At 33.6% G+C, this 15,759-nt stretch overlaps 1 protein-coding gene across 1 annotated transcript in view; it reads right to left on the reverse strand.

Annotated features, from left to right (window-relative positions):
• The window catches only part of LOC105470091 (AT-rich interaction domain 2), a 187,103-nt gene that overhangs the window by 82,205 nt on the left and 89,139 nt on the right, over positions 1-15,759 (reverse strand). Inside the window, exons 4-6 of the mRNA XM_011721841.3 lie at positions 14,079-14,212; positions 7,774-7,992; positions 3,553-3,620 (exon numbers count right to left, since the gene is read on the reverse strand). Coding sequence (XP_011720143.1) covers positions 3,553-3,620; positions 7,774-7,992; positions 14,079-14,212 — 421 coding nt within the window. The remainder of the gene's footprint in view (positions 1-3,552; positions 3,621-7,773; positions 7,993-14,078; positions 14,213-15,759) is intronic.

Below are 15,759 nucleotides of genomic sequence, written 5' to 3' on the forward strand. Positions count from 1 at the left end.
TCATTGTGTATATATACGTAATAAAAAATATATGTGTGTGTGTATATATATAAAACTTTATTCATTCACCTGTTACTGGATACTTTGGTCAATTTCATATCTTGTCTATTGTGAATAATGCTGCAATGAACATTGAGGACACAAGTATCTCTTTGATATACTATTTCCTCTCCTTTGGATAAATATCCAGTAGTGGGATACTGTTTTCCATAATGGCTGTACTATTTACTTTCCCATCAACAGTGTATGAGTTCCATTTTATCCACATTATTACCAGCATTTGTTATTTTGCTGTCTTTCTGACAACAGCCATTCTAACTGGGGTGAGATGATATCCCATTGTGGTTCTCACTTAAATTTTCCTGATTAGTAATGTTGAGCAATTTTTCATATATATATTTTAGCCATTTGTATGTCTTTTTTTTAAAGAAATGTATCCTGCAACTTGTACTGAAGTTTTATTCCTTTCTCTTGCTTGATTGCTTTGGCCAGGACTTCCAGTACAATGTTGAATGAGAGAAGTGAGAGTGAGTGTCCTCATCTTATTTCAGTTTATCAAGGAAAAGCCTTCAGTTTTTCCCCCATTTGATATAATGATTATCTCAAAAGATTTTTTAAAGAAGTAGTTGATAAAATTTAACATTTCTGCTTGATAAAAACTTTCAAGGAATTAGGCATAGAAGAAATATACCTCAAAACAATAAAAGCCACGTATGACAAATCTACAACTGAGATGATCATATCTTCGTGCTTCATTCTGTTGATGTGATGTATCACATCTATTGATTTGCATATGTTGAACCATCCTTATATCCCTGGGATAAATCCAGCTTAATGATGGTGCACTGTCTTTTTGATATGTTGTTGGATTTGGTTTGCTAGCATTTTGTTGAGGACTTTTGCATCTATGTTCATCACAGATAGTGACCTGCAGTTTTCTTTTTCTGTTGTGTCCTCGCCTGGTTTTGGTATCAGAGTAGTATTGGCCTCAAAGAATGAGTTAAGGAGACTTCTCTCCTCTTCAAATTTTTGGAATAGTTTGAGAAGGACTGGTGGTGGTTCTTTTTTGTAAGTTTGGAAGAATTCAGCCATAAGCCATCCAGTCCTGGGCTTTTCTTTGTTGAGAAACTTTTTATTACTGATTGAATCTTGTTACTCTTTATTGGTCTGTTGAGGCTTTCCATTTCTTCCTGGTTCAATCTTGATGGGTTGTATGTGTCCAAGTATTTATCCATTTTTTTCTAGGTTTTCCAATTCATTAGCATAATATTTCAACATAGTCTCTAATGATCATTTATATTTCTGTGGTATCAGCTGCAATGTCTCCTTTTATGTTTCTGACTTTATTTGAGTCTTCTTTTTTCTTAGCTATTCTAGCTAGTGGTTTCTCAATTTTGTGTATCTTACCAAAAACAACTTTTTGTTTTGTTGATCCTTCGTCTTTTTAGTCTCCATTTAAATTAGTTCTGGTCTGATCTTTATAATTTCTTTCCTCTATTAATTTTGGGTTTGGTTTGGTTTGCTTTTCCAGTTCCTTAAGGTCTATCATTAGGTTGTTTATTTGAAATCTTACAACTTTTTTGATGTAGGTATTTATTGCTATAAGCTTCCCTCTTAGGACTGCTTTTGCTGTATCCAATAGGTTTTGGCATGTTGTGTTTCCATTTTAAATTTCCTTCTTAACTTCTTCCTAGACCTCCAATGGTCATTCGGGAGCACGTTAATTTTCTTGTATTAATATCTGTACATTTTCCAAAGTTCCTCTTATTATTGATTTCTACTTTTATTCCATTGTGATACAAAAAGACACTTGATACTATTTCAATTTTTAAACATTTGTTGAGATTGTGTTGTGGCATACTATATTATCTATCCCAGAGACTGTTCCATGTGTTGATGACAAGAATGTATATTCTGCAGTTGTTAGATAAAATAGTCTATAAATGTCTGTTAAGTCCATTTGGTCTATAGTGCAGATTAAGTCTGATGTTTCTTTCCTGATTTTCTATCTAGACGATCTGTCCAATGCTGAAAGTGGGTAAAGTCCCCAACTATAATTGCATTGGGGTCTGTCTCTTTTTAGCTCTACTAATATTTGCTTTATATATCTGGGGCCTCTACTGTTGAGTGTATATATGATTGTTACATACACCCTTTGCTGCATTGATCCCTTTTTTCATTATGTAATTACCTTTTTTGTCTCTTTTTTGTTCTGTAACTTAGTCTATTTTGTCTGGACAATATCAAAATTTTTACAACTGATTTTTAATATTTAAGTGATTAATCAAACACTAGTAAATAAATGAAAATAAAAAATAAAGTAGCTCCCTAAAACACCACAGTATCATTTTATTTTTTATTTATTTTTATTGATTTATCGGTTGATTTTAGAGACAGGGTCTTGCTCTGCCACCCGGACTAGAGTGCAGTGGCACAATTATAGCTCACTGCAGCCTCAAATTCCCAGGCTCAAGCAAGCAATCCTCCCACCTCAACCTCCCTAGTAGCTGGGACTACAGGCACACACAACCACACTCAGCTAATTATTTAATATTTTTGTATAATGAAGTTAAAATATATATATATATATATATATATATATATATATATATTTTTTTTTTTTTTGGTAGGGATGGGGTCTAGCTTTGTTGCTTAGGCTTGTCTTGAACTCCTGGCTTCAAGCAATTTTCCCACCTCAGCCTCCTAAAGGGCTGGGATTACAGGTGTGAGACACCACACCCAGCCCAAGAGAGTTACTTTTAAGAAACAAAGTGAATAGATGTAGAAATTTTAGCTGAAGTCACAGCAAGAATGAAGAGTAAGCATACTTGAATGCATCTCGTGAGTTTTAAAGAAAAGGTGTTTAAACAATAATGTTTAATGTGTATGTTCTATTCATAGTAATACTAAAAAATGTACCCTCAGACAGTAAATAAAAGAAGCATCCTGTATTTCCTTGAGAGCCAGCAAAGTTAGACAAGTATAAGTGAGAAAACAATTTACTCAAGTCTTTTTGTAGTTTCTCACTTGAAATTCACAACTACATTTTGTTTCAGAAATATACGCCAAGAAAATTTCCTCTAGAAAATGTACTATTATTTACTATACTTACTTATATACTTACTATACTTACTTACTTACTATTATTTACTTACTAATCTTTCAGACCTGTTCTTTTTGAGGATTTGATGGCAGGTCTGGCCCTTCATTCCTTTCTGAATTGCATAGTTTCAGAACACACATACAAATGAAAACTTCCTGAAACCCATCCTCAGAATCCCAGTTGAGAAGAGGGTCATTCAATTGTTTATTGCTATTGTTGTAAGCTACTATTCATGGAAATCAATGAAAATTTTATGTCTGTTCGTGGGTATTCTAAAAGATTTTTCACTCAACTCAATCACAACTTTAAAATCGTTGCATATGGCATATGTATTAGGTAAAGATAGAAGTATAGGTAGTATTATGTTTATTAAATAAGCAACCACTGACCTATTGTTGGCTTAGCTACATGTAACTCAATGATTCGACATTTTAATTAAAATGATTTACCTTAACAAAGTCTCTATCAGTCTTCTCTTTCCATTCTTCTCCAAATACAGTGGAAAAGGATCCTAAAGCTAAAAATAAATAAATAAATAATAGTACATTCAATAAAATGCAATAAATTCCTTTTTTTTTTTTTTTTTTGAGACAGAGTCTCGCTCTGTCGCCCAGGCTAGAGTGCAGTGGCGCGATCTCGGCTCACTGCACTCACCCTGCCTCCGGGGTTCACAGCATTCTCCTGCCTCAGCCTCCCAAGTAGTTGGGACTACAGGTGCATGCCACAATGCCCGGCTAATGTTTTGTATTTTTAGTAGAGACGGGGTTTCACCGTGTTAGCCAGGATGGTCTCGATCTCCTGACCTCGTGATCTGCCCGTCTTGGCCTCCCAAAGTGCTGGGAATACAGGCGTGAGCCACCGCACCTGGCCAATTCTTTCAATTAATTATTTAATAATAGGTAGGCTTGGAAACACAATAAAACTACATCTTAATATATCTTGTGCACTAAAACTTATTTTATAGTAAATGATAGTCATGATAATTTCTTTTGAAATACACTGTTTCCAGATTTAAAGAAAATTGGTGTTCCTACAAATTAATAATATGGACTCTTTCTCATAATAATCATACAGACAATAAAGAGGCGAAGAGTACTTAAGAGTTACTCCACATTGGCTTTCATTTATACAGAAGAAAAATATTAAAATATCAAATTGAGGTTATTGCTATTAGATTTCCAGGCTATCATTTAAAATTTTCATATTAATTTCGGAAATACTTGCATAATTCACAATTCAAAAAACATAGAGAGCAAGGCACTCCATGGAAATAATTCCCACAATTCCCATAAATCTCCTTTAAGGAAAATTCTCAGGCCTACATCAAGTTTGTGTTTCTTGATAAAGTTGCTTTATCAACGACTTCATGACTTTTGAAAAGTCAAACCATCTGTTTTCATAAGCTTCTTCTTAATAATACTCTGTCTCTCATCCACATGTGGCCCTTACTTCCCCACCAAAAAACTTAAGGCATATAGATAGTTACATCCTGTATTATTTTTTCTCCTTTATGCTGCTAGCTCAAATTGTCAATATGGGATCAGACTATAAAGCAGTATGATTCAAATGTCTAAGCGGTGATACAATATGTTTTTGCCCTTAAAAATTAATTAAATTCTGTATCAACTATCATATTAATTTCGTGATGAAAGCTACTGGTTTTAGAAAACAAAAAGAAAATTATACAATGACAACTGTTAAAAGAAAAACTAGTTGTTATGAACATTAATCTTTAAAAAAACAAAACCTTAAGCTTCCTTATTGGATGTGTTATGAGAAGCACAGCAAATTGGTATGTTTTCTCTCATAAGAGATTTATGAACTCTTGGGCAATCTTATTACCCTTTAAGTATGAACCTAATATTGAGTTAAAATTGAGTAAAATAAAGTTTGTGAAGTACTCTGGCTAGAATAAGAATTTTCATCTTAAAAAATATTTAAAAGGGTGAGAAATAACATTTTAAACATAAATTATGTTCACTAATGATTTTACTACTGAAATTAAGGTCATGAGGAAGTAATATAAAGAACAGATACAAATGTTTTGAATAAACAAATTAACTACAGTGACCTCAAAAAGCATTTCATAAAATACCAAATTTAGGCCGGGCGCGGTGGCTCAAGCCTGTAATCCCAGCACTTTGGGAGGCCGAGACGGGCGGATCACTAGGTCAGGAGATCCAGACCATCCTGGCTAACACGGTGAAACCCCGTCTCTACTAAAAAATACAAAAAGCTAGCCGGGCGACGTGGCGGGCGCCTGTAGTCCCAGCTACTCGGGAGGCTGAGGCAGGAGAATGGCGTAAACCCGGGAGGCGGAGCTTGCAATGAGCTGAGATCCGGCCACTGCACTCCAGCCCGGGGACAGAGCGAGACTCTGTCTCAAAAAAAAAAGAAAAAAAAAAAAAAAAAAAAAAAAAAAACCAAATTTATATATAAGTAGCAGCTTAACCAGCAAAATGAAGCCCACACACCACCAAAGGCAGACAAGGTTTTCTTTGTCCTGAAAAAAAACCTTATAAAAAACTTCCCTGGGGGCCAGGCATGGTGGCTCACACCTATAATCCCAGCACTCTGGGAGGCCAAGGCAGGCAGATCACTTGAGGCCAGGAGTTTGACACACCTGGCCAACATGAGGCCCTGTATCTACTAAAAATATAAAAATTAGGCAGGTGTGGTTGTGCTTGCCTGTAGTCCTAGCTACTTGGGAGGCTAAGGCACGAAACTGCTTGAACCTTGGAGGCGGAGGTTGCAGTGAGCCAAGATTGCACCACTGCATTCCAGCCTGGGGGACACAGCAAGATTCTGTCTCTAAAAAAAAAACTCCAAAAAACAAACAAACAAAAAAACCCAAAAAAAACCCACCAAGCAAATAACATCCCTGGGAAAAGAATACAGGGTAGAAACATAAAATTGAAAAATGAAATTTCTTATCACATAGAATTTTTATTATACTTCTTCAAACACACAAAATACGTAAATATTCTACTTTCTAAAAGAAGTGGCATCTACATTTCTCTCTCAATTAAAATCTCATGCCCTAAAAATCAAATTGAAGCCTCTCAAAGTCTAACCAAATAAAATATATCTATAACCTTCAAACTCCAAAGAGAATTATTTTTATCATGTAAAACTATTGTTTGAAATATAAGGTCTTCATAAAGTCCCTACGTACTCTGGAACTAAACTTTCTGTGACTTTGAATGACAGAAACTATACCCAAATGGCACTTGCTAAATTAATGCTGTTTAGCATTATTATACTACATAATAATTTAGTCTTTTAAACAAAATGCCTGAAGAATGCATGAAGATAAATTAGGTCGAAAGAAGGTCTTGTCTTAGTGCAACCAAACTGGTAAGAATACTTCTATCATATACCCAACTTAAATTATTTACATGTAATTCTATTCAATGATTAAATGTTAAGACTTAAAATTATTCTGATTTGAGAATATAAATTCTTTTCAAAGGCTTCATTTTAAGGTTTCTAAAAAATGTGAAACAATTTTCAACTCCATTCTACATTAAATGCTGAAAGTTGTATTTGGAAGCTCAAAATAAAATAATGGAAATCAAAGAATATAAAAGTGATGTGAAAAGCCATCAAATTTATATCTTCAAAATTATGACAAAAACTGAGAAGTAACCATCTTTCTTCCCCCATCCCCACCCATGTAACTAAGAATAGTTTTGGACAAGTTAAGAAACTAATTTTCACTTTTATTTAATTTTAAAATCATTTTCAATATAAAATATGTGCCAAATTTCAAAGAATCCTACCTAGATAATCCCAAATAAAACACTACTTGACCCAAATCAAATTGAAGAAAAATAAATTATTTTGCTGTCTCGCTATTTAAAAAACAAAAAAGTCATAAAATGTTACAACAGGTTTTCTCAAAGACTCTGCTACTGTGCTATATATATAATTTCCTAAAAGATAAAATACTTTCAATGTATGTCAATACCTTACACTGGAATAGGATATACTTCTAGCAAAAAATGGGGTTGGAATTGGGGAGAGTCTGAAAGCAAGAAATAATTTTATACCAATAACTTCAGCTAACACAGATATTTTACAAAAGAGAAACTGAGCAGGGAAAGATTTCAAAATATTATTTCTACATCTGTATTAAACTGCAAGAGAAAACTGAGTAATTTGATCCGTGTGGTAATCTAGCCTGAATAAGAGATAATTTCAGAAGAGATAAATAAATTGATTTATCAAAACCCACAACTAGCAAATCCTACAAGTAAAAATGATATGAAGCCTTTGATAAGCCTTACTTTGATGATTTAGAAGGCAAATTTTCAAATGCATTGACCTAAAATATTTAAGTTAAAAATTATAGCCACACATTAGCAGAAATAGACTTCAGAAAACAATTTCTTCCAGATTCTAGTTTCCTTTGTCAAAATCTTGTAGCAAGTAATCATCTCAACTCAGGAAACCTATATATTACTCCAACTTAAAAACCAGGACTTTTACTTCAAAAACACTGAGACAAAATTACTATTTAAATATTTAAGGTTAAAAATCCCCCAAACATTCATTATCTTAAATAATGCATTTAATATAAAAAGACAGAATAAAGAATGCTATTATGTTAACAAACAAAAAAAAACTTTTACAGAATAATTATATAATACATTCAGCTTAAAACTTACTGTCATCAAACACCCCAGCATTAGCAAGTAGTAAAGTGATGATTTTAGGATCTTTTTCAAGTTGCATGACGTGCTTGCTTTCATTTGATAGGAGAGTGCATACATTAATAGCAAAGTCCACTTCATTTGGGAGTCCAGATAACAGTGAAAGCACCAATTTATTATAATCATTTGGCGAATTAAAGTCCATAGACAGCCCATAACTTTGACGCAGATAATCTAACACAGAAAAAAAAAATACCTTAAGTATATCAAAGATCAGTTACCTCTATGGTGAATATCTCTTTAATACAGAACACAGCTTTATTTTTTATATATATATAAAACATAAACTGATTAGACATTCAAAACTTCTTAGGTTTACTAATTATTAAAATTACATTATTGAAAAGGTATTAAAATACCAAAACGTACATACCATTTCGCCATCATTGCCAAAATATTTTTGAATCAGTATTTTAATTGACCTGTCTTCACTTTTTTTATTTTCTGAGACATGTCTGGCTCTGTTGCCCAGGATGGAGTGCAATGTCGTGATCATAGCTCACTGCAGCCTCAATCTCCCAGGCTCAAGTGACCCTCCCACCTCAGCCTCCCGAGTAGCTAGGACTACAGGAAGGCGCCACTATGCCCAACTAATTTTATTTTTAGTAGAGACAGATCTCCCTATGTTGCCCAGGCTGGTCTCAATCTACTGAGTTTACGCAATCCTCCTGCTGTGGCCTCCCAAAGTGCTGCATTACATGCATGAGCCCTGTGCCCAGACTAACCTACACTTTTTACTCTTGCATTTCAAAGGACTTGTTCCAAATTACTGCAATATCATTAACATAGTAAAACCCATGCTAATTTTAGTTCTACAGTTCTAAGTTTTGACAGATGTATAGTTTAAATCATCACAGTCAAGACATGAGTATTTCTATCACTACAAAAAGTTTCTCACGCTCAATTCCATCCCCTACCACTAGGTACTACAAATTTCCTTTCCTATCATTTTATTTCAAACTGCCAAATAAGTGGAATCACACAATATAGTCTTTTGTTGTCTGGTTTCTTTTATTTAGTAAAGTGCTCTTGAGATTCATATCCCCGTTGATGTGTGCATCAGTAGTCCATACCTTTTTAAATGCAGTTTGTTTATCCATTCCTTAGTTGAGGGACATTTAGATTGTTTCCAATTATTGGTGAGTACTAATAAATCTCCCTATAAACACAGACAGGATTTTGTGGGGACATATTTTTTTCATTTCTCTTGCATAAATACCTAGAAGTGGGATTACTGGGTCACACATAAATGTATCCTTAACTCTGTAAGAAACTGTGAAACTGTTTTCCAAAGTGGCTGTAACATCTTGCATTTCCATCAGCAATATACAGAGTTCCTATTGCTCTCCATCTTGGCCAGCACTTAATATTGTCAGTTCTAAATATTCTAAATGAGTCCTTTGTTTTATATTTGCTTTGCGCATAATTTCTCCCTGTCAGTGGCTTATCTTTTCATTTTCTTAAGTGTCTTTAAACAGAAATTTTAATTTTGATGAAGTCTGAGTTATAAATATTTACTTTTATGGTTCCTGCTTTTGTGTCCTAAGAAATCTTTGCCTAAACCAAAGCAACCAAGATTTTCCACAGGAGAATTAATTTAAAACATTTAAAAAACTTTGAAGATGGGAAAAAGTGGGCTTACAGAAACTAAGATACTATATAATCATAATTCACATACATAAAAAAGTTGTATTTTTAGAAATAACTGAATCCTAATGGGGGTAGTTTAGATCTTGGCAACTATGTCCTGAGACAAATATCACAAGTACATTGTTTCAAATAAAGCTGTAACAAGTTTAAGGGAAAAGGCAAAAAACTAAAATTTAAACATTTAAGATGATTTCAGGCTGGGCATGGTGGCTCATGCCTATAATCCTAACACTTTGGGAGGCTGAGGCAGGAAGATCACAAGGCCAGGAGTTCAAGACCAGTCTGGGCAATATAATGAGATGCTGTCTCTACCAAAAATTTAACAATTTGTTAGTTGTAGTGGTGTGTGCTGTAATCCTAGCTGTTTGGGAGGCTGAGCTGGGAGGATTGCTTGAGTCCAGGAGGTCAAGGTTCCAGTGAGCTACAGTTAAGCTACTGCACTTCAGCCTGCGCTACTGAGTGAGACCTATCTCTTAACAACAATAAGGAAAGAATATTTCAGAAATATCTGAATATTTTAAAAGTTAAAACACACACACAAACACACACACACATACAATCTCTTTAAGTAGGGTGCAAGTAGAAATCTACTGTCACAACACACCACAGAAGAAAATTATGTAAGTAAAGAATTTCATTTTGAAATGCGGACAGTTGAAGAGACACACCTCTTCAATTCTAAACTATTCTAGGAGTGTCTCCAACACAATGAAGAAATTCTACAACACAGTTATTAATGGCTATGACACAGATTCTTTACAACATTTAAAGCTGGACAATAAGAATATATTGTTCACTTTTGATAATCCTTATAAATGAAATTTCTCATAAGTAACATCAAATAAATATCTGGAGAAAAAGTAATGAAACTTCTATGAATATAGGAGCAGACTTTCATATTCTATACTGCAAACTGGATTGATGATAAGCCAAGTCTTAGCAACAATTAATTTATATTTTTTAGATTCCACATAGCTTTCAGGTAAATCTGAACAGAAAAAAATGTGGAACCCATATTCCTTATCTGTCACAGTCCTGAAGTTTATGTGTTTTCAATATAATCTTAGAATTGTTCTATTTCCTACTGTAAAATGATAGATACTCCATTCAATATATCCTTACCTGAATGACTTTGTCAAAGACATCTTCAATTAGAGTAAGATAAATAAACATAACAGTTATGAAATATCCTTTAATTATATTTAAACATTTAGTAGTAAAGTGATGATTTTAGGATCTTTTTCAAGTTGCATGACGTGCTTGCTTTCATTTGATAGGAGACTGCATACATTAATAGCAAAGTCCACTTCATTTGGGAGTCCAGATAACAGTGAAAGCCCCAATTTATTATAATTATTTGGCGAATTAAAGATTCCTAAGATAATTATGTAGGAGAAAATGCTTACAAAATGTTAAGATCCTCCTTTCATTCCCTCAAAGAGATACGGTTGAGTAGCTATAATTTTATAACCAGAATGAGGTGGGAAGTTTATTATTTTTTTTGAGATAGAGTTTCACTGTGTCGCCCAGGCTACTGGAGTGCTGTGGATTTCGGCTCACTACCACCTCTGCCTCCTGGGTTCAAGCAATTCTCCTGCCTCAGCCTCCCGAGTAGTTGGGATTGCAGGCATGCAACACCACACCCGGCTAATTTTTGTATTTTTAGTAGAAACAGGGTTTCACCATGTTGGCCAGGCTGGTCTCAAACTCCTGACCTCAGGTGATCCAACAGCCTCAGTCTCTCAAAGTGCTAGAATTACAGGTGTGAGCCACCGTGCCCATCCATATTTTCAACATTCTTGATTTAAAGTTTATACAAGTGGGTCACTACTGACAAATTTAATCTGAGGCAGTCAATTCTCTTTGTTTTCAATTTAGAAGAAAGGGAGATTTGTTCCTGGAATGTTGTTTATGTACACTGTAGAAATTCTATGATATATTCTGTCCATATACATTGGCAGTGATTGTTGTAGTCCAAATGTCTGTTAGAATATGTAACACTTAAAGAAAATCTTTACTCAAATACAGTTAATAAAAAATTTTTATATCTTCCTGCATGAAACCCAAAATTTAAGTACCAAAAATGCATATGGACCAGGTACTTGGCTTCACTTTATTAAAATGATTGAGTTGGATTAAATCATAATAATAATAATAATAATAATCCACCCAATAATTCTGCAGAAATGATTGTACCCAATCAATACCAAGGAAAAAAAGAGAAAGAAGGAAACCAAAATATTAGGTATGCAATGTCAAAAACAGTATGAAATGCAAATGAATGATAAAACCACTATGTATGGATGCCAATATTGAAGAATCTTAAAGCTTAAAGCAAAATCCATAATTTTTTTTTGCCATTTAGTTATTGGCCAAAAGTAGTCAATATCCTCAAAGGCAAATTCAGGTCCACATTCTATCAGTGTACGATGTTCTATATTCTAGCACTACTAACCACTGAAATTTATTATACTACCACTCAAAATATTTTAGAACAGCTTTTCTTAATGTTAACCATAAAAGTACCTCTGGATAAATACATTTATCCAAAGCTACAAGGGGAATAAGGCTGTATGACCAAAGATGTAAACACAAATCTTCTCAAAGTTCTAAATAAATTTATTTAAATATTCTCAATCTATCATTAGATAATTTCATTTTGGTGGGTTTTTTTTTTTAGAACACATGCGCGCGCGCACACACACACGGGGCTTACTCTATTTTCCTTAATAACACATTAAAAGAAAAATGAGTTAATGACTTATTTGCTTCATATGTTGATAATCATGTCAATTTTTAGAATACTGTCATGATGTTGCTATGGCTCTTTCTAGAAAAATATAAAGTATAAATGCTGCCCTGAAATTCTACTCCTTTTCAGTTTGAATTAGATATTCTGTAAATTGATGTTCCCCAACAGTTCCCAGTTTCTTCCTCTTCATGAATCTCCAATCCTGACTTTGTTAAACATGTTACATATAAATCATAACTGTTTAGATTCTCTTAAAACAAATCAGACATATAATAGCATATCAGAAAGGGGCTGTTATAACAACAGGTTAAGCAATTCTGGCATTCCTTTAGCCTGTGTAGCTGTATCAGTAACTTTCATTATAGGCTTCCGAAATACCAAAAATATTTCACATGATCCTTCTTAAAGCAGATCAATAGAAAATGGGAAAAAAAAAACAGATTCAGGGGAAAAATCTATTTTAAACAAGACCAAACATAGAAAAGTGTTTGTTTGGGAACAGTAGTAGCAGACACCAAACTCTATTTAAGATACAAGGATTAATAGCTCTGCTGTTATTGTAATACACAGATCACACAGAGTTGTAAGTTGAAAATGATCTTTAAAGGTCATTAGTACAACATCTCATTCGATGTAGGAATACCTTTTATAACATCCTTGAATTAGATAATAGTCATTAGCTCTTTTTAGAAACAAGCAGCATATCACCTAACAAGTCACCCCATTTTATCTTATCAGCATAAACTATTAGCAAGCATTTCTAAAGGTGACTTAAAATATTCTCCTTTACTCTTGGTTCGTGCAGTAAAAACTATTCATTAAAAACAAAGCTAGGTTTGGTTGGCACTCCCTGCTTCACTCCTACCCCAATTATACAAAAGCATCAGATGAAGCCTCTTCTAATGGAGATCACAGATTCTAAAAGAAGATTCTATTTCTTTAGTCATTACTGATTAGGGAAGAAATACGAAGTCAAATTCAACTTTTAAGAAACTATGAAAATAGACAATGCAAAAAAAAAAAAAAAGTGGATGATATTGATGATAGTCCACAAATGAGACAGCATAAATCCAAGGACAACCTGTAAGAGTACAGAACTAGTACCAGTAAATAGTAATAATAATAAATATTTAGAATAATTGTAATTTTTATAAAGAACATAGCTTAAAAAAAAGTATCTCTCTTTTTTTTTTTTAGGCCAAATATTAGTGAATGGAAAAACAAAGATGTCTATCTCCTTAGACCTCTCTTCCTAGCCATCACAGTCCTGACCTCCAGAGGCACTGAAAACTGGAGCCCCTGTCTACTCCACTCAAGAAAGTATCAACACTCGGATTGGTTTTTATCCAATTTGAGTCCAGCTTTTTTCAAGCTGTGGATTCCTCTATAACCATTACAAGAATGACAAGTGAAAAAAAGTCTTCCTGGTACCATGGGCACGAAAATAGAATAATTAGAAACATTTCTGAGAATTCTGATGCTGGAAATCCCATTAATGTTAGAAAATCTAATAGACTCTATAAGAAAATTCTTGGTCTCCTGATTCCTAACAGGATATTCCTCTTCTTATTTTAGTGACTATTTAGTATAAACTGATCATAAGTCAGAGCAATAAGGAAAAATCATTACTTGAAACTGAAAGTGTTTTATAACTAAAAATTCCTGCCACTAAAATTCTCAAGCAACCTGTGATAGAAAGGGCTCTGATACCAATTAGATGTCAATCTTTGAAAGCTGCATTACCTTAAGGCCTTAAGTGTTCTCATGTGCAAAGGAAGGGACTAACTCATTGGATGATGTCTATTTTCCTAATTCAAAACTGCGGACCTATATCCTGTTAATTTGCAGTGATATTTACCTGACACACTGTGTTGCTGGTAATTGTAGGAAGATGGAATTGCACCAATAGGAAGCTGTGGCTTTGGATTGCCTGGTGGTACCTCATCATCATCCTCCCCAAAATGATGAACTTTCTCGTACTTTTCTAGGTAACTAAAACAGAAAAACAGCACAGCAAACATTTAAAAATAGATTTATTATCTTATTTTTAACTCTCACTACGTATGTTTTCCTTTTCTAAACAATAATCTAAAAAAATTAATAAAAATACCATAAACCTCTTATATTAGAACAGTAACTTCAGTTTAGAGCAAGATAAACTGCAGATAAACACAATGCAATGGTTCTAAAAGTATTTTTATATTTTCACAAAAGACCACACCACTACTCAAGTAACAATACAAAAATAGAGCATATCAGATGAAAACTACACGTAGATGAACAATACCTTTATTTATTTGTAAAAATTATATATGGTCATTACAAAAACCAATGTGAAAATTAGAAGATTCTCTAACCCCTGACCTCTACAAATTCACTTATCAGCAATAACAACAGGCTCATGTGCAAACCTGATTATATTTTCTGAGAATATCTTTATTTAATAATATATTTTAGAGGTCTAAATATACCAACACATACTGTACTACCTCATTCTTTTGTAACAGCTATACAGTATTTGATCCTATTGATACATTAGAATTCAAATAGTTCTCTAGCAATACATTTAGGGTATTTTCAGTTCTGTTTTTTTGGTAATAAACTTAATCCATACACTTGTTTTATATTTTCTCTTAATAGGTATTAGAAAGGTATGCTCATTTTAGACATCAATATGGCCAAACTGCAATCCAAAAGTAGTATGCCTAATACATTTTGACCAATTTATAAGACAGTGTATCCCCCCACTGTACCACCATTACTGAGTATAATCAATCTTAACTAGGATTAAATTTTCAAATTCATAATACCTCATCATCTACCAGTTTATAGTAAGATTCCCAAGTAAGATGTGATTTTAAAACAGGGAAACAATTAGTCGAAACCATGTCAAACACAACACTAACACAGCTGTTACTATACTTCACAGGTAAGAAGTTAAACAGATTGATATACACTAACTTATATGTACCAAAGAAAAGTTCTACATGTGATTATTTTACAGATCAATCCTTTTAGCATTCCCAATCTAGGCAGGCGCTGAGTCCATTTGGAGCTACTTTAAAAGCTCGGCAGCTACCTACCCTCTGCTTTTTTAAGACAGCTGAGGTAGGGGAGGTGGGCATCAATGAAGATGTAAGATTATCCTGGAAGTATTATTTTTAGTACTAAACCTTAAATTTCAAGGAGGGATGAATGGAAGCTATAATTTTATAAATATAAAAATTAATGGCATGAAAAATCATTATCATTCCTCATTTTCCCCTTCCAGCTTTACAAGGCACGATAATTCACATCCTTGAACCTGGAAAAGAATTAAACTGTCCCTTTCCATTACTTCCAAGTTCCCCACATAAGCCTAATTTGAGCAAGAAACTCTTTCCTAGCAGGTAGCTTGATAGATAATGAATCCAATATTTTTCTTTATGGTTGTAGATAAAACATACTGAAGCCGAGACATACACACAGATATAACTGAGCACTGAAAATGGTAGGCAAGTGTACCCATTTCAACCTGACTGTGAGTATGTCCCTTGCAG

The sequence above is a fragment of the Macaca nemestrina genome, chromosome 10 (genome assembly GCF_043159975.1).
Source record: "Macaca nemestrina isolate mMacNem1 chromosome 10, mMacNem.hap1, whole genome shotgun sequence".
NCBI classification, from domain to species: Eukaryota; Metazoa; Chordata; class Mammalia; order Primates; family Cercopithecidae; genus Macaca; species Macaca nemestrina.